The 25,196-nt window shown below is 38.7% G+C and overlaps 1 protein-coding gene across 1 annotated transcript in view; it reads right to left on the reverse strand.

The window, feature by feature from the left end:
* Window positions 1-272: 272 nt before the first annotated feature.
* The window catches only part of LOC149298762 (exocyst complex component 4-like), a 177,522-nt gene continuing 152,598 nt past the window's right edge, over window positions 273-25,196 (reverse strand). The window contains exons 15-18 of the mRNA XM_089487081.1: window positions 18,450-18,591; window positions 14,896-15,074; window positions 14,406-14,565; window positions 273-510 (exon numbers count right to left, since the gene is read on the reverse strand). Of these exons, the coding sequence (XP_089343207.1) occupies window positions 273-510; window positions 14,406-14,565; window positions 14,896-15,074; window positions 18,450-18,591 (719 nt within the window). The remainder of the gene's footprint in view (window positions 511-14,405; window positions 14,566-14,895; window positions 15,075-18,449; window positions 18,592-25,196) is intronic.

Raw genomic sequence — 25,196 nt, forward strand, 5'->3', positions numbered from 1 at the left:
CTACTAATGAATGTATGTACATTCACATGTCTATATGTAAATATTATTAGACATGTTAAAACGTTATTTTCTAGAGGTGAAGCGTGTAGTTTAGGTTTCTCTTTCAAAATAAAGACTTAAGCATATTAATAAAACAAAGAACATGCATATTAAGAATCGTAAATATAACTGAAACATTGTTCCCTGGATAATTACAGGGGCTGAAATAGACTGCTTTGCGGACAGCTCCTGGCTGTCTTGGCACCACGGGGCCTCCACCCTTTACGAGCATCTCAGACTGTGGTTATTTTCTTATCCTTGGTGGCTTGTTTGATGGCGGCCTGCTCACAGATGATCTCCTTGAGACGCTGCAGTCTCATATTCTGAGTGGTCTGGTCTCCCACTCCAGTCTGGCTTCGGTGCAGAAGGCTCAGGGCATTTATATATTCCAGCTCTGTGTATTTTACTCCTTGATCCACCACTAGGTTTAACAACTCGTCTGCGGTGTTGTACATCATCTCGTAATATTGCCTGCAGGGTGCAGAGAAAATTGAGGGAGTTTGCTTCATAGATATATCTCTCATCAATATACAATTTTAGATCTAGCTTAAACAGTGAAAAGAAAAAAAATATATACACACACATTCATTCATACATACATATATATATATACACAGGGAGACATATAAAGACAAGTAAATTTGCAGCTGGAAAGATACAGAAAAATCTCATATTGAGCAGTTTCCAGTTTAGTTGCAATGCAAAGTTCCTGTGTATCTGTTATTATTTGTGTCCTCTAAGGTACTGCTCTTTCGGTGGACACTGTAAAAAGTTGGGTGAGGGAAAGAGACTCATATGCTCAACTATGGCTTGAGTGCTACTCATATGAAATTCCTTAGAAATACATATATTCCCTCTATGGAAGCAAGGGCTTCTCAAGTGGGGCATGGTTTACAGTACAAAATTCATCAGAAAAGATGAATGCCCCTATCCTCTGGAATGCCCTCCCCCGGTCTATCTGTCTCTCCCCCGGCCTTCGGTCCTTCAAAAAATCCCTCAAGACCCACTTCTTTAAGGACGCTTATAATATTGCACATTAACACCCCCATATTCCTTTAGCGCACCTCTCCTAGTCCCTCTAATCCAATACTTTCACTAGTGTGGCTGGTCTATCCCTAACATTGGCACTTTTACCTATTGTGTAATACACCCTAAATCCCTAAATACAATGTAAGCTCGTTTGAGCAGGGCCCTCCTCACCTGTTGTCTCTAAGTCAAATTGTTATGTCCTGTCTACCCATTGTACAGCGCTACGGAATTTGATGGCGCTATATAAAACAATAATACGGTAATAAGAAGAAATAATCGGGATATGATAGAGAAAATGTGAATACGTAAAGGGGCTAAACACATTAAATATATTTCAAAAGAAGAAACATGCTAGGATAAGAGGGCTTAGTCTAAATTATAAAGCAAGAGCCTTAGATGTAATTTAAGAGTATTTCTTCATTTTGAGGGCTGTAGGTAAGTCGAACACAGTTTTGCAGAAGATGTAGACGGTAACACAGTGAGGAAATTAAGACACGAATGGACTAGGTATAAGGCCGCCCTGATTATAAGAAATAGAAGGACTTGGGTTTTAGGTCTTAAAGCAGGTAGATGGGTAGACTATATGGACTATATGGGCCAAATGGTTCTTACTAATGCAGTAGTGCAGAAAGCTTGGAGTACAAGACATGCAGATATATAACAATATTCACCTTTTAATACTCCCCTAAACAGTTGCAGTAAAAGGGGAACTATAGTAAAATACACAATCTACTGTATCAACAACTCAACAAAACTCAAGTGTCTCCAGTAGGTGTACATTTTGCGCTATAGTCGACAATGCTGTATACAGAATTTGAACGGTGAATGAGTGTCCCTTCCAGGCCAATACTGATAGGGGAGCAGGCAACAGGAACTATTTGGTGGTAAGGTAAATACAGTGTTTTTACTCAAACACGTATGAAAACCTTAATCTTCACATAAGTAACATTTTCCAAATCTTAAGGGTTAAAGAAAAAAGTTTACTGTCACTTTAAGTTCACGTACTGCACTAATGAGAAAATAATCCCCAAATAAACTCAGGCGATGGAAACAATATATGACTTCACTTTGAAGAATCGAAAACAGGTAACAAAATGACTGCAGTAAACTGTAGAAACTCAGATGTGCTATTAATATCTCTCCATTTAAATGCTAATTCTCACCTCTCACCTAACACAGCGGGATGAGAGCTTCCAAGAAAGACCCACAGAATTCACAATGAAATCCGAATTTCTCCCTGAGAGATTCAATCTCTGCCTTACAAAGCGACCTCAGCATTTGAGGTGCGTTCTGAGATATCATTTTCTTTCAACGCAGTGCGGATGAATTTAATGTGGGTGCCACAAGTTACACATTCTCCAGGTGGGTCAAATGATAGGCGGCAGGTGGCCAAAATATGCAGGTGAATCACAAGTTGGCTACATAATTACTTCATGCAACCATCTCTCCTTAGACAAGATACCCCTCATTGCAGAAGTGGACTGGATGCCATACGTGGATTTACTGGCGAAGGAGAACATGATAACTGAGCATTAAACCATATGAATATCGTGTGTTAAATATTGCAGATTTTCTAGTTTTTAACTAGTGGGTATATCTAACATTATTCTTATTGTACAGTACTATCATATGCTTATAACAAGGGCGAATTGATCAGTGGAATAAATAATTGGTATAAAAATGTCCTCTCGTCATGATAACCAGATGTCACTGCCTTCTGATACCTGAATTTAAGCTGCAGAAGATACGTAAGAATGTGTTTTTTTAATCCACATACGGAAAGCATTTTCTTCTGTAAAGGTTTCCACAATCACATCATTTCATCATGAATTTGTCATGAGACCAGATTCTCCATAAACGACTAGGCAAGACAAGGATGGACAGAAATGCCCAATACTCCATGTTCATGGTCAACCCAACACAGAATTAGTCACCTTCACCCCTGACCCCACAAAGTCTCCACAAGAGACGACGATATTCTATATGATCTCCAACCCTAAAAGCTATATGTTTACTCCTGTCCAAGAACCCAGTACTACTAAGCAGAACGCCTAACGGGAAGAAGCTTATTCTGGAATAAGGAGGAAACTGTACCTCTTGTGTCGGTCAAGAACACAAATAAAATGAAAAAATGACATGCAGACGCCTGTGAAATACTTTACAAGAACAGCTTACACGTTTCACTGCAGTAAGTTATTTCTTTGAGGAAGCAGCGTGTGTTCGGCATAAAATATGTTTAATACGAGCAGCACTTTCCAGTAGATGAGGAAGGCACAGCTCCAGGACACTGGGCCTCATCAAAAAGTTACACTGTGCCTCCCTGTGCATTTATGATCCATGACCATTCGGTCCCCTAAGTCATACTGATTAAAGATGCAGTCGCACTTGGAGAAAACATTAATTGCGTTGTAGTTAAGGAAATACGGCTTAGCAGATTTGTCATGTAATTATTTCATGTGTCGCTTTAATCAAATAAAAAGGACACGGAAAATAGCAATGAGCCTGCTTTTGTGTTGAAATGACAATTAAGTTATAAATTAGACAAAATTTAACATGCCTAACCTTTAAAGTGCACTAAAACCAAAGACAACAGTAACACAATAGATTTTCTGTTTATTGGTGTAAGGGTAACCGGTCATGTTTGTGGAAGAAATGATATCACTGAGGGTAACAGAAGACACTTTAGCGATTTAAATGATGTACTTCACAATACGGGCTCTCAGTTATTATTTACAAAGAGTTTTGAGCACTAGGATATAAAAGCAAATGAGTCAATTAAAGATATTTGAAACATTATGAAGCCTATTTAGTGCATTTAGATCAGATTCTTTTGACAAACCCATTGATTCGGGCACTGTGTTTCATAAACTTCGCAACCATCTGAAGTACAGCCTTTTTAATTTTCCACATTGAACTTTATGGGGTATTAAATAAGCTCTCTCAGCACTTATCTAAATCTTTAATTAGTTCTATAATATAGTGATGATATCAAGGCTAATTAAATTTATATAGATAAAGGACTCTGGAAATTATAACCAACTGAGCTGGAAAACGCAGCCCTGATAATAAATTTAATGGTTTGGGTTGATAAATGGAATTTTATATCACAAAATGTTAATTCAATTTGTATGCTGCGTTCAAGTAGGTGAGGAATATGGAAATCACAGGATGGGCAGGTAATCTTTCTTAAACATACTGCTTTTACTGGTCCAGCTGCCCATCTTGAATCCTGAGTTATTAATGTTATCCTTTCTAAATAAACGGCCACATTTGCATATTTACTGCATAAGGAACAGAAATTATTTCTGCCATATGCCACGTTATAACAATTTCGTCCGCTCCTCCTCTTGGCAGGCATAAATTAAGAGGGAGGGCTGTGCTTATATCAGGAACTAGTCAGCAATTCACCATAAGGCCTTCTTACAGCCAGCCTCTCTCAGCATACAAATGGACAGGATTTGAGCACCCCTTTTGGGAGTTATAAACCTGCCAATGCCTTAATTTTGCATGGCATTAAGATTAAGTCAAATAACGCAAAACAATACAAATGTGCAAACATGGTAAACGATGGGCTGTCTGGCCTCCAACTCTACTCCCTTTTTGATGTAGGTCCCATATGGTGATGGGTCTGCTCCAGGCATTTTATAATCTCTATAAAAAGACATAAAACTCACATATTAATTAATGCTCTGTTACAATTTCATTGTGGCACTAATTATGAGATAACATAACTGATTATTATTGCTAATTGCCTGAATGCTAGAAGCCAAGGCAGTGCGGCCCTCCTGCGTGTATCGGTTAATGGTATTACATTACTGGGTCCTGAAAGGCTCCCATGGTCAGTGGAGATTGATCCATGTAACTAAACCTGTGGATTCAAGCCAACACTCTTCTACTTGGGGGAAAAGCATTTGTTTGCAAGTTATTGTAGAACAAGCAAGTTTAAGACTGTCAGGGAAAGTTAAACAATTTTGTACTTTCAACATACATTTACAACTTACCTTTATGGCAACATTTAGCACTTAAACTAAAAACAAGGACAACTCTAACAGGCATGAGAAAACATGAACGTGAGATGTTCATAAAAGATTATTCTGTATTCTGCAGATTGTCATTATTTAGCACAGGTTTAAACAGATTTTAACTTCCATTTACTTCCTTGTGTCCGGCCTAAAATGCTTACAATTTATTTTTAAGGTATATTATTTTTTTTTGGAGACTTCACTCCCCTCCAGCAGTCACCATCTTATGATATTAAGGGGCAGATGTTCATCCTCAGGGTAGTGAAACAATGGCACAACTGCCCCGTGTCTCCTGTACAGACATGCCATTGAGATCTCCTTATGTCTGGATTCTCAGCTGGAACTGAAATGGGGACAGTGAGACTTGGCCATAAAATATTCCTTCTTTCAAGTTACAAAACAAAGGCCATTTGAAATCTATGTTTCACTATAAAGTTGTTTTTCTTTTATTAAAGAGGATAAAAAGGTTATTCAAGTTAATACTTAAGTTGTAAAGCCTAACCTTCAAATTTCCCATCGCAGAACAGACATGCCTATAGGAATAGATATTCCCTTTAAATCTCATTGCAGCACACTTGAAAATTGGACAGCAAATTAAATATATCTACATGCTGTTTCTTTAATGCATTTCACAGGGGTACAGGAATGAAATGAAGAAGAGAATCTTAAGGCTGAATTAATATGACATCTTAAAAAAATGTGGAGGCTCTGAATCGATCTTCAAAGCATCTTTCTAGGGTGTGAAGATGCGAGAGGTCCAAGTGACTGTCTTTTCTGCGAAGAGGCTTAGATGGCCCTTCTTATTACACAGTCTAGCTACAAAGTCTGAATTTAGTAAATACACACAAAAGCTTGAAGAATGCAACACCAAGAACCTTCAAGTCGTGTTTTTTTCCCCAGCCTGGAATAGTTAGCCATAAACTTGATTCTGCATATCTACCACTGGCATGTGGAACGTTAAAAATAATCTATTTCTAAATGGCTTTCTTTTTATCACTATATTTGTGGATGCTAATCATTCTAAAAGTTTTCTTCTTTTTTAATCTTATAGCATTTCAGTGTAAATGCTTAAAGACTTCTGTCTAGAGACGCTGCTGTCACATGCATAAATCCATCACATTATCCCATGAGGCTGGCACAGTCACACGCTACACTTTTACAGCTCCGCATGAATATGCAATCTTGATGCAAACATGGATCCTGTCACTTTCCCTTTCCCCCGTATGACAATCAAAACTTTCTTTTCCCGCGTGCTGCCTATACAGATACAGAAGAACTGTGGACCTGACAACACCGGGTCTTCTGTGATACGCAGGATAGATTAACACACTCTGTGCCACTAGAGATGTCAAGACCTGCATGCATAATGCACTCGATGCTGATTTGGCCACCGTGGAGCTGCGGGGACAGATTACACATTGAACCCGTTCACATTCTGTCAGTCTCAATGGTTAGGCTCTACATCTTTCTGCGCACACAATTATTCAAGAAAAATAAAGTTTGTCCAAAAAACAGTGAAGGTCAAGTTCATGGACACGAGTCCTCTGAAATGCTGCGACATGCAATCATACTCCAATAAAAAATATTAGCATCTGGCATGGACAATAGTGATCAGACCTTGTTGATATGTGGAAATCCAATGTTATGAGGAGGACAGGAGAAGATTCATAAGACTAAAGATGACTGTCAGTCCCACTGACCACGTGTGCTGCTTTTTATTATTGTTGTTGTCGTTGTTTACTGGGTTTCCGACAGTTTGTTAGCAGATATGCTAAAGAGTATAGGTGCACATTAAAGTCTTAGCAGATAGACCTCAGAATGACCTAAAAAACCTTTGGGGTTTTATCTCATCCAGACAATCAGTTGGTTAACCCTTAAAATATGTTTTTATATATTAATATATTTTATATATTTAATATTTATATTTTGTATATTTCCATTACAATTATAGTATTTCCTGTAGATAATCTCACAAGGCACTAACCTAGAAAATAAATACAATTAAAAAAACAAAACAATCTAAAGCAGTATGAAATAAGGCATTTTATTTAACTAACATTTCATTTTAAGGGTAAGCTTTCGAGAATATCTCTCAATTTAGTAAAAAGTTACATCTACACTCATGCCCGGGGGGCCACCGGCCAATATCACTGCATACTCATCCAGTCTGCTGCTCCAGCCCTGCATCCAGAAAAATGCTGTGTGCAGCAACACTTACACAGCTAATGTCACCGCCAGTCTGTCCACGTCTACACTATTGTATGGACATGACTATCCCAAACTACATAACTTGACAAATAAGTAGACACCATACACAAATTCACCACTAGATGGCAGCAATTGTACAAGAATTGACCACCGCGGTCAGAATAGGGACAATGTCCTGCAGCCGTACTGGTCCAACCATGATAACGTTGAAATACGTTTTTTCTGTACATTTTTGTGTAGCCATCTGTTTAGCAGGGTTAGACTATAATATTATCCGACACGACAACTTACAGCCATACAGATAAATCATTTTAATGGGGGGGGGGATATTACATTTACCCTCTAGATTGTAAGCAGGGTCCTCTTTACCTAATGTAAAGTTTCTCAGTCTATGAATTCTGGTTTTGAATTACACATTGAATAAACATTGGGTAAATTGTTGGTGGTTTATAAATAAATTATGATAATAATAATGTACAAACTTGTTATAATTAGTTTCTGGGAAAATAATTCATTATATTATTATATTAAATTATAATTTTATTTAAGTACACATGTATACACACATCAGTATGGGTTAGATAACCATTATGAGCGTACAGAGTGTCTCTTGGAACATGTTATCAAAGGTGTGAAATTAGTGCTCACAATATGAGCCAGCTGATATGTTTAGGAAAACTCTGCGTTTCAGGCATCGTTAACAGCACATAAGGGAACGTTTCAAAGGAACCCCTTCTGCACCAAGAAGCCTGCGCCCTACCCTGGATGTTGGGGATTCCATTCTGCTCAGCTAAATCAAGGCTGCAGCCTAAACTTGAGACAATAAGGTACTTTGTATCCCTTTACCTCATTGTGTTTGTAGAATGGTGCCCTGTGTGGTCGATTGTTTATGGTATAACACGTTATATAACGCGCATCCTAAATTTTAGGATATTAGGGTGAATTGTATGTTTTATTTTGGCAACACTTCCATGGCAGAGATGTAGTGTCAATGTGCGAGTAAGCTATAGCATTCTGAAGCATTTTGAGGATTCCCTGAATGCGACACAGAACATGCGTGGAAAAACTTCCATTAACACTGACTGCAGGGGGTTCCCTACCCTATGGATAATTCATCTCCTGTACACATGACTCCTGACACCTTGTCACAGCAGAACCATAAGACTAACTGCAGCAATTAGCACCCCAACCCCCCCCTCACAAGATCCAGATTTTCTTCATGAATGAGAAGCTGCCACCAGGCCAGGCTCAGATGTTTCCTACTTTAGTGCCAGCTAAACCTATCCAGACGCAGCACAAAAATACTCAGATCTATACCCACAATGCTTGGGATAGATAAATCACTTTAATCCAATAAAGCCACAATTACAATTTCCACCAAATTTGTTTTTCGTGATTCGCACCCCATTGTAAAGCAAGATTGCATATTTTTTGAGTTTAAAAAATATTTTTATCCTTGCACACAAAATATAAAGCTGCTTATCACAATGTAGGTTAGCATTTGACAAAGCCTGCTTTTATCTATTTTTGCTCCAATAAAAGTCCTTTATACGTAGGCTTGGAGGCTGCCATTGTTGCCAGTTGTGACATTTTGGGTGGCCCTCCATTCTCAAAAAAACCAAACTAAGCTAATTCTTTATGGTAATGCTAATGAAGTCTGTTACTCCATCTCAGTTTTTGAGATTAAGATTTTTAAAATTTATAAATAAGTTTGATTTGTGTGTATATATATATATATATTTATTTTTTAATTAAAGTCACATTTTATCTCAGTATCGCATATGATAAAGAAAATATTACCTTTTTTAATCACACATAACTGTGAATGGACCCACATCTAATGTTACTAATGAAACTAAATGGGAAAGGATTTACTATGCTCTGCAGGTGTGCAACAAATTATTTTATTCTATTCTTCCACCTTTCTTAAATCCCATGTAGGGCTGCAACTAACGATTATTTTCATAATCGATTAGTTGGCCGATTATTTTTTCGTTTAATCGGATAAAAAATTTAATAAAGTAACGTAGGATGTAAAAAACAAACAGCAGAATAAAAAAAACTTTGATAAAAATGCATTTCTTGTTTTTATTTCCCAACCTGCCCCCCCCGTTATGCACATTTGAGCCTCCCAGATATGCCTTATATACCCTATATGCCTTATACCCCCAGATATGTCACTCCGTCCTCCCAAGGTATGCCGTATACCCCCTGATATGCCATAGTGCCCTCATAGATTTGCAGACTCTTTCACAAACACAATACTTTTATAAATAAATACAGGGTTAATCTTCACTACCCCCAGGATTTAGATTCCCCTCAGTTTGCCCCCCTTTACCTCTAACTGCACCTTAAGTTAACTTTAATAAATTAATTAAATTAACCCTCAGTCCTCAGCATTAAATTAACCCTGAAGAGAAGACCCCATTAACCACAACTGCCCCTAAATTAATCCTGAAGACCCCATCAACCACAACTGCCCCTAAATTAATCCTGAAGACCCCATCAACCACAACTGCCCCTAAATTAACCTTGAAATCCCCATCAACCACAACTGCCCCTAAATTAACCCTAAACACCCCATCAACCACAACTGCCCCTAAATTAACCCTAAACACCCCATCAACCACAACTGCCCCTAAATTAACCCTGAAGACCCCATCAACCACAATTTACCATAAACACCCCACTAACAATAACTGCCCCTAAATTAACCCTAAACACCCCATTAACTATAACTGCCCCTAACTTTCAGCAGCCAAAATATTAATTTTATACTCACCAGTTAGATGAGTTCTTGAGCCATGTGGCCGGTATAGGAAATGGGCGGGGCCAGTCATCACTTTGGTCCCACCCCTTTCTTTCAATCTGCCCCTCCCCGCAGGCACTGGCAATTGACCCCACCCCTTTCTCCCTGTCTCTCCTTGCAGCCAATCGGCAGTGACTGCAGGGAGGGACTGGAAGAAGGAAGTGGGCGGGCCAATCGGCAGTGACTGCAGGGAGGAACTGTAAGTAGGAGCTGCTGCTGTGAGTCACACTTAAAAGGATTATAAAACCAGGGGTATTTTTCAGAGCATTTGCTCTGAAAAAACCCTAATTTTATAATCGATAAAAATCGATTCAACTAATCGATAATGAAATTTGTTGCCAACGATATTCATTATCGATTATATCGATTAGTTGTTGCAGCCCTAATGCCATGCCTGGATTTTATGTCAGATACGTCAAGTGCATACATACCTATGTATAATAGAAACTGGCCCATCAACATATTTACATCTGTTTGGCATTTTGCCGTCTAGATATTCCTAAACATATGATGAAAAACTCTGGTTTTAACCCCTTAAGGACCGGGCTCATTTTTCGTTTTGTACCCTGCGGGACCGAGGCTGTTTTGACACTTTTGTGGTGCTTGTGTTCAGCTGTAATTTTCTCCTCACCCATTTAGTGTACCCACATAAGTTATATATTGTTTTTTTCAGGACAAGATGGGCTTTCTTCAGATACCATTATTTTGATCGTATCATCTTATTTACTATAAAAAAAAATAAAAAAACATGGTGAAAAATTGAAAAAAAACACATTTTATGACTTTTATTTGAAAAATCTTTTACTCACCTAAAAAAGCAAGTAAAAAAACTAGCTAAATAGATTCTACTACTTGTCCTGAGTTTAGAAATACCCAATGTTTTTATGTTTTTTTGCTGTTTTTTGTAAGTTATAGGGCAATAAGTACAAGGAGCGTTTTATGATTTCCAAACCTTTTTTAACAAATCCGGTCATTCTGCCTCCATCTCCTCTTTGGAATATCTTTGAAGCCGGTTAACTCAATTTAACCCATTCAAACCATATATTTTTGAAAACTAGACACCCCAGGGTATTCCAAATGCTGTTATTTTAACCCTTTCCATGCACCAATTATAGAACTACACTTTGTCAAACTTTGTAATAGTAATTTTTTTTATTTTTTTTTCACACAAATTGTACTTTAGTTATAGATATACAGGTTCTGGTATATGTCACTGTCAAACAACACGCCAATGTGTGTTCAGGAACATCTCCTGAGTGCAGTGATACCCGACATGCATGGGTTTGTCGGGTTGTTTGAGATTTAAAATGCCACATTTGGGAAGTGCGCTTTTTTTCTCCATTTTGGTCAGTCTGTACCTATGCCCTATCTTTGAGCTCGGCCACTCCAATTTACCCCATCAGCCATTTTTTTATATATATTAGACACCCCTTGGGTATTTGAAGTGCTTTTATTTTAACTCTTTGTTGAGATTTTTGAGAAATTTTAGCACTTGCTCAAAATAATAAACTTTATTTTTTTATTTTATTTTATTTTTTTAATACTTTTTTTATATTTTTTTTACACATTTTGCTGGTACTGGATGGTTCATCAAGTGACATCACTGCATAATTATTTTTAAATGTTTTTGTTTTTTTTTTTTTTGAATATTTTACTAATCACAGTGATTAGAAAGCAGTACCTGTATTCAACCTGCAAGTGGAGCCAGAGTTCTCTAGAGGGTCTGGAGACCGTCTAGCGAACTCTTTCTTCTTTATTGGTTTTTTTCCCGGGCCGCCGCCATCTTGCTGATGGCGAAGATCACCGGCAGCTGCGGCTGTGACCGCTCTCCGGAGCGGTCACAGCCCATCCAAAGGTAAGTGTTTGGTGTCGCTGGATGCCTCCTGATCGAGGCATTTCAGCGACACCATTTAAGTTTAGGAGGCGATCGTTGATCGCCTCCTAAACGCTTTTAAAACCGGGGAGGGGCCAGACATGGCCCCCGATGCCGATCTCGGCATTACTGAATGCCTCGACATCGAGGCATTACAGTAACGCCGTTTAAGCGAAGAAAGTGATCGTTGATCACTTTCTAAGCTTATTTAATTTTTTGACGGTTCAGGACCGTCAAAGGTCATTTAGTGACCTTCTTGTCATGACGGTCCTGAACCGGCAAAGGTCGCGAAGGGGTTAAAATCCTCCCTAATTTCTATTAATTGCTGTAACCAATTTTCCTACCCGATCCCGATCTTTCCGTGGGCCCTTTTGCTGGTTGTCAGGTGGTAGCCTAGGCACATAAAATTTTGTCTAATCTATTCAGTAAGATGTAAAAAGCTGCAAACACATAGCGCTCTGCTAATGTAATCAAAATCAGCTCTGATCCGGCACACATTATTCTTAGAACGATGCAATGTTGAAAAGAAGTTGTTAAGGAGATGGAGACAGTCTGTGGTTTTGGGCATCAATTAAATAATGCATGTAGTAAAAAGCATCAAAGTCTATGCAAAATAAAAACATCTACGTCAGTGGTGTCATTGTAGAGCACTAATAACATGTCTATATACTAGCCTCTATTTGTAAACTACAAGTAGTACAACGGGCATCATCATAAAGCATTTAACAGACAAAGGCTTAACAATACCAAACATGGTTGACACTTAGCACGTAGAAGGACTGTCAAATGTATCTCACAGGTGATGCCTCAATGACACATCTGACAGGTGCATATTTTCCACACATATCACTGGAGCCAAAATCTTGGCTTGGATCTGGCTCTTCTGTGTAAGTCAACACATTCAAGTACACAAGCCAAATGCCCAGTAAGTTGGCATTACCTTGCTTGGCTTTCTTTCATATATTTCTGATGGAAGAAGCCTTAGTTTTTACATCCAGTGTTTAGAGATGGCAAACAGATCGTCCATGATGTTGTGCTCATAAGAAGGCGCTTGAGTTGCCCCATACCCATGTTAGTAAAACAAAAGGAAAAGAGTTTCCATGTTCAAACTAAAATTACTATTCCAAGCATTCTACGTCTAACTTCCTTTCAGAGCAACTGGAAGAATTTCAGTTTAAGAAGAAAAAATCTGTCATGATTTGAGCTCTTTGCTCTTTAACACATACCGTATTTAATGTAGTCCAGAGAGAAGTTTAAATAGTTTCTGCTGCAACTAGATTATAAGAATACCAAAATATATTTCATTAATGCCTAACTGCAAGTTTCCTTCCCGAGAGCCTTAACAGAATGTAAAGGCTGTCAAAGCACTGGTTTGCTGTCAGAAGACAACTGAAATACATTTCTTTGGGTTTAAATCTTCACTTCATGCACTCCAGGGATTTTGCTTTCCTGCAGGAATCCGCATGTAAATGTTTGGCAATAGAACTTCTAGTATTTTCCTAAACTCATCTCAAAAGCATTCACATGTGCAACATATGCATACAGTGGGTCTTTACAGATTATGGTTGTGGTATGATGCACTCAAGCCAAGAGGCCAATGACAGGTACCACATCACTGATCGATAATAATGGTCCTTGGCATTTTAACCTTAATACTAAATTTAAATTTCTCCTTGTCATTCCTATAATTCTACAAGAAACATACTACCTCCTCATTCATTTCTAAATGCACTTCTACCCGGTCTCTCCGCTCATCCAATGATCTCCTTCTATCCTCTCCTCTGATTTCTAGCTCTCATGCCTGCTTACAAGATTTCTCAAGGGCTGCCCCATCCTCTGGAATGCTCTCCCCCGGCCTATCTGTCTCTCCCTCTGCCTTCGGTCCTTCAAAGAATCCCTCAAGACCCACTTCTTTAAAGATGCCTATGAACTTAGGCCTTAACACCCATCCTCCCATACTCCTTTAGCTCACCTTTCCTACAATACTTATATTAGTGTGGCCGGTCCATCCCTAACTGTTGTGCTGTTGTTGTGTTGGGGCAAATAAACAGCACTTTTACTTCTTGTATAATACACTAACTCTCCCTAGATTGTAAGCTCATTTGAGCAGGGCCCTCCTTCGATATGTCATCTTATGTTATATGCTAATTGTTATGTCCTGTCTACCCTTTGCACAGCACTGCGGAATCTGATGGCGCTATATAAAACAATGGTAATAAAAATGCATTTTTGTATAGCAAGCTTAACATTTTCCACCCAAAAAAACATCTACCTGAGGGGACTTGCATTGGTAATTGGCATTGTGGAATGTGATGTATAATTTATCTATGGGTTTTGCTATCCATCTCAATTATAATAAAATCACCCGCAGACTACTCTAGCCTGATATTTAAGGACCTTATTTCCCATGTGAACTTTGACTCACCTTGCAAAGTCCAGGTCTGCCTCTCGGGACATAGTAATATTAGTGAGGTTCTGCTGAAGGACAAAGATATTCCTACACATCTTCTTAATGCCAGACTCACTGATGCGTTTAAAATACTGGGCACCATTAATCAGGATGCAAGAGATCAGGTGCCCCAAGCCTGGAAGAAAATATGAAGCATATTCATATCCACAAAATTGACACAAATGACAACAGAGACAGGGAGGGGCTGACCAGGTGGAATGAGGGGAAACAAATACAAGCATCGAAAAAGAGTTGAGAATAGCACAGGAGTTCAAGTTTTTTTTGTCTCATTTATAATAATGTAACAGGACATGTTACTTTCTGTTGGGGCTGATAATGAATGATGAGAAGTAATGAGATATTTTAATTCTAAGCATTAGCCCTCGCTTTTGCATCATCAAAGGTAAAGACATTTCTGAATTCAGGTGAAGAAGTCACGTATTATCAGCGAGAACACACTTCTGACCTTCAAAGATGTACTGGAACTTGTGCTGCTGAATGCTGGCTCCCATGGCCTCTTCAATTCCGCTGATGTCTTTGTTCAAACGCACAACCAGTTGATCGTAGTCCATACTCTCCACGTTGGCAACAATGGCATAGTTACCTTGCTTTGCTAGCGGGATAAGATAGTGGAAGCAGTGAACCCTGTCAAAGAGGACAGAAAGGACAAATGATGGTTTTGGTGGATGCTAAATCGGGGTGATGAGATTAATTAACAGATTTGGGAAAAAGGCACACTGCAGGGCTGTACTTCAACATAACATTAAAGCTGCCCAGACTTATTCTAGTAAAGTACACTTTAAAGGACAGGTAATAATCTGAAGCTCAGAAAATAGAACTGCATTTTAAACTGCATTTAAAGACACAATTGCTGGAGGTTACATTCCTCATAACCGTGACCATGTCACCGCAACAGATTTTAATTCACCTGCATCGGGTTTCTCAAAGATCACCTGAAAATCAGAGCTTGTGATTGATGTTTTCACCGTACACTCCACTCTGTCTGTTCATTTCTAGCAGAGAGAAAGAGCCTGACCCGGACTCACGCAAAATGTCAAATGCCTCTCAGACTGGCACGTTACACGAAGGCTCCGCAGATACTTTCCTGAGTGAACTTTTCAGAGACCTCCTTATTATAGGGAACTTGTAATAGAAATGTTATAGGTAAACTAATGAAGATTGCCGTATACACGCTCGGCCTGTAACCTTTTCCTAAAAATTGTTCTATATGGCATGCCGCTTACAAACGTTAATGGAAACAGAATTGGAAGCAAAATTATTTTTGTAGTAACATTTAGTTCCGCACTTGAAATTGAGGTTCTCTCAGTCGGTCTCTCTATGAGGTTTACAGACTAAACCATGTGGTTTGCTTACTTTATGTCACTATGCATTATGAACGGCCAACCCATGTAAACCTCCCAGGCCATAAGTTAAACATAGCTAAATAGCTGTATAGTTAAATCAGCGTGATTATTTCATATCTTATAATGGTATACTTTATTATTATTGTTATTATTTACTAGTGAATAACAGGACTTTTTGACCCTTCATAATGCAAAGTGACATGAAATCTTTAAACTTCACCACCTCGCTATCTCGACACATATATGTACAGTGAAGTGCCCACTGACAAAGACATGATCAGTCTATAATTTTTATGGTGGGTTTATTTGAACAGAATAAAAACAAAAAAAATCCAGAATAACGCATTTCAAATAAATTAAAAATTGATTTGCATCTTACTCCCCTATGAATCAGCTAGATGTCTGGCTCCTATGTGTCTTTTATACAGAGTTCAGATTAGGAGCGCTCTCTTAAAGGGAGTGCTCCTAATCTCAGCTTGTTACCTGTATAAAAGACATCTGCCCACAGAAGCCATCAATCAGATTGGAAACTCTCCACCATGGCCAAGACCAAAGAGCTGTCCAAGGATTTCAGGGACAAGATTCTAGACCTACACAAGACTGGAATGGGCTAAAAGACCATCGCCAAGCAACTTGGTGAGAAGGTGACAACAGTTGGTGCGATTAATCGCAAATTGAAGACACAGAAAATAACTGTTAATCTCCCTCGGTCTGGGGCTCCATGTAAAATCTCGCCGCGGGGAGTTTCATTGATCATGAGAACTGTGAGGAATCAGACCCGAACTACATGGGAGGATCTTGTCAATAATCTCAAGGCAGCTGGGACCATAGTCGCCAAGAAAACAATTGGTAACACACTACGTCATGAAGAACTGAAATCCTGCAGCGCTTGCAAGGTCCCCTGCTCAACAAAGTCTAAAGTTTGCCATCTGAATGATTCAGAGGAGAACTGGGTGAAAGTGAGACCAAAATCGAGCTACTTGGCATCAACTCAACTCGTCGTGTTTGGAGGAGGAATGCTGCCTATGACCCCAAGAACACCATCCCCAAACATGACGGTGGAAACATTATGCTTTGGAGGTGTTTTTCTGCTAAGGGGACAGGACAACTTCACCCCATCAAAGTGACGAGGGATGGGGACATGTACCATCAAATCTTGGGTGAGCACCTCCTTCCCTCAGCCAGGGCATTGAAAATGGGTTGTGGATGGAAATACCAGCATGACAATGACCCAAAACACACGGCCAAGGCAACAAAAGAGTGGCTCAAGAAGAAGCACATTAAGGTCCTGGAGTGTCCTAGCCAGTCTCCAGACCTTAATCCCATAGAAAATCTGTGGAGGAAGCTGAAGGTTCAAGTTGCTAAACATCAGCCTCGAAAACTTAATGACTTGGGGAGGATCTGCAAAGAGGAGTGGAACAAAATCCCTCCTGAGATGTGTGCAAACCTGGTGGCCAACTACAAGAAACCTCTGACCTCTGTGACTGCCAACAAGGGTTTTGCCACCAAGTAATAAGTCATGTTTTGCAAAGGGGTGAAATACTTATTTCACTGAGTAAAATGCAAATCAATTTATAACTCATTTGAAATGTGTTATTCTGGATTTTTTTAAACCTACCAGTAAGATTATAGACTGATCATGCCTTTGTCAGTGGGCAAACGTACAAAATCAGCAGGGGATCAAATATTTTTTTTCCCTTCACTGTATACCGTATATTCAACAGAAACATGTAACGTTTCTACCTACATATACACATATTGTATTCTTATATTAATATTGAATACATATTGTACAGAAAGAAAAATATACAATGTGTAAGGAATGAGAGCATCAAATTACTGTTACGTGGAATGATTTCCTTCCCCTTTCTATGGCCCTTACACTATTAAATACCTTCATACTGTATACCTAGTAAAGGATAACGTAGGAGTAACCAACATCACAATATCAGACAGTGATGTGTATAGCAAACAAAAAGCTACGATTACATTTTTTGTTCAGCATGAAACAGCGAGGACATTAACAGACAGTTCATATTATCAAGACAACGCCAAGGTTATTAGCAAAGCCGGGAGGACACTTAATTATTTCTCACAATGTCAATTTTGTACCCAATAAAATTCTAACCTTCAACATATTTTAAAACATTTGCATTAACCTTCTAGATAAGTTCCCAATTTGTTTTTGCAATGCAATTGTTGCTGATCAGGTGCTGGAATATAATTACTAGTCAGTAGGTGAAATATCGGTAGAAATATATTTAACGGTTCATTCAATGTAACTGTCTCTTCTGACAACTGACTGGCAAAAGATACAAACGACATCAAACAAATTAATATACACCTGTAGTTGAATTTTCTACAATATCTACAAAAACCTGAGTAATGTCTGCAATCATTCACTGTACTCATCCCTAAATAGGGGAAAGTCCTGTTGCAGCAGCCATGGGCACGTAAGACAATGACAACGATATGTGAACATATCCTCTCACTGGGCTGAAACAGGTACTTAAAACATGTTAAATGTCCGATTGCCAACTCTAGTCCACTAACGGATGGGCTCGGCGAATTGGTATCGACAGATACAGAGCTATATATTTTCTTTTGAATCCCGTGTTACTTCCATACAAGTTTATACAAAACTAATGAAACCTACCTGACTTCCAAGTGCAGAACCAGAAGGCAGCGGTCAGACATGTCTTGGAAGGATTTCGCCAGCTCATTCAATGTCTGTAAGATCATATCGGACACGGCAGGGATGTCCATACTCATCATACTGTCTGAACCAGGGGACATGGCTGCAGTGAGAGAAAAAATATGCTTCTGCATTTCAGACACTCAAAGACTATACAAAGAGGCAGCATCGTGCCAAACTTATCCAAAACGTTTAGGGGTTTTAGTAGCCTAAATCTTGCAATGTTCATAGAATGTATTTAGGTGCACATTAGGTGCCAGTGATAAACAATGAGCCAATCTACTCTTAGCAACATCCCCCTACTACAGACATTCCACACATACATATTTTGATCTTCTACAGCAGTGCTCCTCAACCCTCGCCTCACGGCACACCTAACAGTCCAGGAATTAGGTATTATCAGGTGTGTCTAAGTCCTAGAGTATTAGGTGTGGCGTATATTTAATACTTAAGGGGTTTGGGGTGGTGAACAGGGGCGGGGGTTATACTTTGTACATGAAGTGCTAGAGCAATGGGATGGAAGGGCTTTTTCTATTTTTTTCCATTTGCAGTATGGATAGAGATTGCTAAGTACGCCAGCGATGTCACAATTCCATCACTGAGCTTACTGTATTGTTTAATATCAAAAATAAGAAATGCACTCAGCAGGTCAATGGTTAAATACAAAGTAACCAAGCCAATACTAGTACTGCCCTCTAAGCACTATGCAAGTAACCACAAAATAAAACATATATGGTTAGCATATACTGCAAAATTTAAGGGAAACATAAGTTTTAGTTGAAATGTTCACAAAACAAGTAGTATAAATATAGAAAACATACCACAGATAATGAGAATAGACAGGACAGGCTGATACCCGTGAGACCCCCCAACATTTCGGCAAAATGACTTTGTCAAGGGGAGGATCTCAAAAGTGCTAGCCGTGTATGTTTTATTTTGTGATTACTTGCTGTATTGTTTATTTATTTTTTTTACTTTTTCCCTTTGTGGGAAACATCATTTCTTACATCTCTTCCCTGCATTAATCACACTGTGATACGCATGCAAGTCTCCATTGACTTGCATTGCTGATCGCAATGCATGCGATCGGTTCACAGGGGGAGCAATCTCATATCCAAGCAGAGTCTAGACAAACGCTGAAGGGGATTATCCTGTCCTCCAGTGACCTGCTGTTGAAGTCAGCAGTATAACCGCGTACCAGAGCTTGTGCTTGCAGCGATGCTGGCTTCTGCTGACAGGAGGTGGGGTGGGGGGAGTCCAGGCTGTCAAAAACCTGATCTTCCGTCCATAAAAGTCAGGAAGTACCAGTACCATTTTTTTTCTATTTTTATGGGAATAACCATAAGAACAATCTGTGCATTTAATACAAAATGATATCCTTTAAGGCAATCCTTGCATCAGAAGTGAGGGAATTCTGAATTCAGAACAAAGCATGCAACTACAGTATTGTGAAAGGCACAGACGGAACAAATGTTTGTTTTTAATTATAGCACAGTTTAAGGCAAACTTTACCCAGACTTATTTTGAGCCTTACAGAAGTGTGTGACTCATAATTCATTTATCATGTTTTAATAATAATTAGGTTTGCTGAAACGAGGTAAACAAAGTACAGTCCGAAGCCACTAGCAGTCAGAACGTAAGCTCACGCATACCCAGATTTTAAAGCACACACCCACAGTCTTTGACTTTCACTTTTTCTGTTTTTAATAGTATTGTACATTTTCTAGGGCTGAGGAAGGGTATTACAGAATTCTCTCAGCCTTAGCCAATGACAGGAAAACAAAAAACACATTTGTAACATAAAATATCAATTAGTTTTATGAAATTCTCTTCCTTGCTCAACCCCACACCTCTACAAAGGGTGTCTTTACTTACCAACTTCTACTAAAGGGTAGCAGTAGCCTAGCAAAGATGGGGAAATAACCAATATTATTATTTTAATCTAAAAACATAATTACCTAGGTTAATTAAGTGTACCAAACTGCAGACTGATAAGCTTGCAAAGTGATGGATCTAACTCACACCACCACCACACATTATGACTAATTCCTTTGATCTTTTCCTGCAAGAACGTCTGAGTTGGCCATGTATAACGCATCAAGATGGCATTCAAAAAATCCCATCGGAATAACTTTGCATTTTACAAGGCTGGCCAAGCAAGTAAAACTTGCAACGGTAGCATAAATGGTAGAATAAAATGAATGAAATCTTTCTCAACTTCTCAAAATAAACCGGAGAAAGGGCTGTCAATCTAGAGTTTATACACTGCAAAGTGTGCAACTAATTGAACTGGGGACAAGAATACAGTCATCTGTCTAGAAACATAATCAAAGAGACAAGCAGCCTGGCCTGAGGTGCAGTGGAGATTCCATTAGATAAGAGCAGTGATAAGCAGCATCCACCATCAGTTCAGTAAACAGTGATGATGGAGAGAGTTCAGACTGTCAGGCGTGATAAAGAGCCAGCTAAACACTCTATTAGTTTTTCATTTGCCGAATTAATGTTCTTTACGGCCTGTGTGTGCTGGCTGCTTAATGAATTGTCTCGTTTAAACTGCCTGCGGTGCTGTTGGGCTGCCTCAGCTCGGAGGCATAAATTCAGACAAGAAATGAGCCATCGAGAAGAAGACATAACTCCTCTTAAAGTGGATTTGGTTCTTCTACAACTGTGCTTTACTAGGGAGGGAACGGATCATCACAAAAGACCGCACATGGAAGAGCATATTCAGAAGCACTTCAGTAACGCAAAACCATGTCAGACATGAACCAACACTGCATTTACAAAATGTGCCAAGAATATATACAGTTTAAACACGATTCCTCTGAAACACTAATTCTATCCTTGTGATTAAAGTTTAGGTTATTTTAAGGTATATTTTTTCCCTGCATAACTAACCATATTAGTGGCATAAACTATATTAATGTCAATTAACCAATCTGCTTTAAGGAGCAGTCTCCTTTCTCCCATTTCTCTTAATAAAATAAAAGCTAAAAACAAAGTACATAAAAATGTAACCAACCAGCAAGGGAAAAACAAAACATATACATGCTTTTTGATAAGACAAAGGTATGTGGACATAAACAGATTACATTTATGAAACATGCATTAGCTACAACCCTAAACTGTAGTGCGTTGGTATGAAGAGGACTAGATCATACTCTGGACAATCATGGCAGTGGTGACTATCGATCCTGCTAAGCTTAATGTTATGTGTACTAAACTTTGCAGGAAACCAGCACTGTCAAATTCTGACTATGATCAGCAACGAAGTGGAGTTTCCTTGAAGATAATGGGCTCAGAAGCGTCTTTTCGCCCTAATGGTATGATTTCCTAACAGCTGCAAAGTCTCTATAAGTGAAGGGTAAAGCTTTTCAATTCAACCGATCAGGGCAATGACAGCTAAAAGTTAGTGTTTCCTATGAAATCTGTCAATCAAGATTATGGGACTCAGAGATCTCTCCCAGAACTATCATAGTAGGTAAATATTTTGTCCTTGAGAAGCAAATGTGGACCTGAAGCACACAAGAATATTTTGTGATCTCCATGACTACTGCGTAGGTATAGCACAGTCATAAAGAACAAATTATAAATCACTTCTCTTTGTGGTTATGCTAAAAAATTCTAATTCCTGCCTGAAAACGTAAGAAAAGCAACCAACTGTCCATTTATTATTAATAGATTCCAAATGTTAATTGTAATAAAGAAATATAATACCACGGTGTGTGTGTGTAATGATCTGTGACTTACATCAGATCATTTTATTGATAGGGGAACACATAAATTAGCATTTAGCATTTGTAATGAGAAAAGAAAATACACAACTGAAGATAGTCTTTAAGACTAATTCATTGGCATAATTAGAAAGAATTGTAAGCTCCGGGATAAATAGAAAGAAAATTGAAGTGCTGATTCTTGGGAATTATATTTCACTGATATTTGTAAATATGCAAATTTAAAGGTACACTCCAGCCCTAATATGCATACCATGGCTTAGTACAGGCCTATTAAGTTTGTCTCCCCCACACGTATGCAATCACATAATGGGGTTCATTAGAATCCCCTATATGCATTTGCTTGGTTGCTTTGCTCTCCAGCTATCTTTCTTGCAGGAGATATGTTTGGGGAAAATTTACCATACGGTTAACGATGTGCACCTAGATGAGACTCGCCGCCAGCCAGCTCCAGCACTGGCTCATGCAAGAGCTTCTGGGGCTCAAATTGGAGCGCCATTCACATGCACAGAAAGATCTCCCATTTATTTTAATAAGAGCATTTTCCTGTCAGTGAATAGCTGCTTTGGGTGGCAGTGGTGATGATATGCTGCAGTAGAATAGAAAAATAAATAAGCTTTTAACGAGAAATAAAGCAGAATGAAATCAATTTCATGTTTTGAAGGATTTATAAAGTTACAGAACCGGGATCACACAATCTCCTACGTGAAATGGCTGGTAAAGCAACTAGACACGGAGCACAAGATGGCATTCCCGACCGTAAAGATAAAAAAATAAAAACAAATGTGTGAAACAGCGCACCTTGTCCAATAATGCAAATAATCACCAAAGTAAATACATATAATCTTCAATCTTTATTCCATAAGGGCGTATCATGGAGAGACCATAGTCTCATGAGTTTTTGCACAAGACTTCATGTTTTTGAGAATTTATACCATGGATGGTGACTCGCAGTAGATGCGTAGCAGGCGTGCTACCATTAGCAGGGGAGGGTCAATTATAAAACATTGCTACTTAGGTAAATAACGACATGCAAAATAAAATGCATGCATGTCAATGTAAGCATGTCTAAAGACAATCCAGCACTAAAATCACAGAAAGGTAAAAGTTTCCAATGCCCTCTTGGAATTCTAGGCAGAGACATGCAGATAAGGACACAAGGTATGTCACTTTTTGATTACTTTCCCACTGTTCCATCAGTGCCATCTTTTGCAATGCGTGTTACTTTAAACATAGCTGTGAGAATTTTAGAGGACTGGAACTGCATGTGCCTTAGTATTCCACCTCCATATAGTGGTTTCAGTCTTGTTACAGAGAGGAAAAAAGAGAAAAAGAAAGAAAGAAAGAGAGAGAGAAAAAGAAAGAAAGAAAGAGAAAGAGAAAAAGAGAGAGAGAAAGAGAGAGAAAAAAGAGAAAAAGAAAGAGGAAAAGAAAGAAAGAAAAAGAAATAAAAAGAAAGAGAGAAAGAAAAAGGATCTGTCCTGTGCCCAATTCATGATCCTATTACGGAAGACTGACTCAAGCACATCCTACAATTACTGGATACCACGTAAGTTTCCAAACACTATTTCCGGTATGTCATAGAAGAAACACCTTAAAAGTCCTCTATAGCTAGGTTCCCATGAGATCAAGTAATGGAGTGATTACATTACCAGAGAAGGCAATTCACTACACACGGTATTCTAGATTGACTATTAAAGGATCAATATTCTAAAAGGTTGCAGGGTCAACTAATTTAGATTACATGGGTGGACAAATGATTGTGGAATGCAGGAACCACACAGAAAATAATAGACGACATTACCAGTTTTCAGTTAGGAAAGGATGCAAAATAAAGTACTCTCCTAATTCCTGTAATTGCTTAGTATTTATAGGTTTGAAAAATAATTTGCTTAAATAACGACAATCTGCACGTATTAATATGTGCAAAATGAAATATATTTGGAAGACGTTCTTCTTTTATTACATTTATCATTACATAAAAGAGTCATTGGCCCTCTGGGAAAACAACACATTTGCTTTCGAAACAATTAGATACAATCAGTTATTGCTGTGTATTATTTCATTATTAGTTAATTGATGTTAGTGTACCGTGGGAGAAAATAGCCCAGAGTTAGAATTAAACTTTTGGAATATTGTGGGTACAGTTGCACAGCACTGCGCAGCTACGCTTTGAAATTCACCAGTGTGACGGAATCTTTAATCCCCGAATGTAATTGTTAAAAAAGGAAGGAGGCGTTTTTGTTCCTTTAAAAACACAAGAGGGGAGAAAATGACTTGTCGCACCTGACTGCTCCGGTAATACAAAATCCAATTGTGAGTGAGGGGAGATAAGAGAAGAGAAGTGAAAGTGCCATCAAATCAGCAAACACTAAGTAATGAACAGGACTGTCACTGTCGGCCATGATAAAACACTCCATTAGCTGCGCTGCTTTTAAATGAGTGATAATTGTGGCTCCTGTGCAGTGGAAGTGATTGAATTTTTATCTCTAGCTAGGCGTCTTGACAAGCTGACCAAGAGGAAAAGATGTCCCCATCGTTTAGTTTGTGTCCATTCCAGTAGGCTTTACTATTTAAGCATTACAGTAAAGTTTAACCACTTAACTTCCACATAGTACAGATACATGGAAATGACGCACACAATTATGTAGAATTTTTTGTCACATTGTTTTATCTGTGTGGACCCAGGCTCATCTCTCACAAGCATGACTAGTGAAAAGGATTAATTGAGAGGAGTTGCTGGCTGCTATACGTTGGGTAATACGGGGCTGTAGTTGTGGTGCATCAGATGCAGGTTGTGGCAAATGAGAATAGGACCACATGTGGTCAGGATTTAGGGCTAAAACGCCACCAAAAGTTTGTCAAACATTCAGTCGCAACTAGACACTGTCAGGATAGTATGGGAGCAGAAGGCATATTAGACTGACCTGATGAACAGATGGGTACTGTTACCGATAAATATTTATATATGAGATTC

Source organism: Sceloporus occidentalis, unplaced genomic scaffold, assembly GCF_023333645.1.
Source record: "Sceloporus occidentalis isolate IW3139 unplaced genomic scaffold, rSceOcc1.0.p SCAF_31, whole genome shotgun sequence".
Lineage (NCBI taxonomy): Eukaryota > Metazoa > Chordata > Lepidosauria > Squamata > Phrynosomatidae > Sceloporus > Sceloporus occidentalis.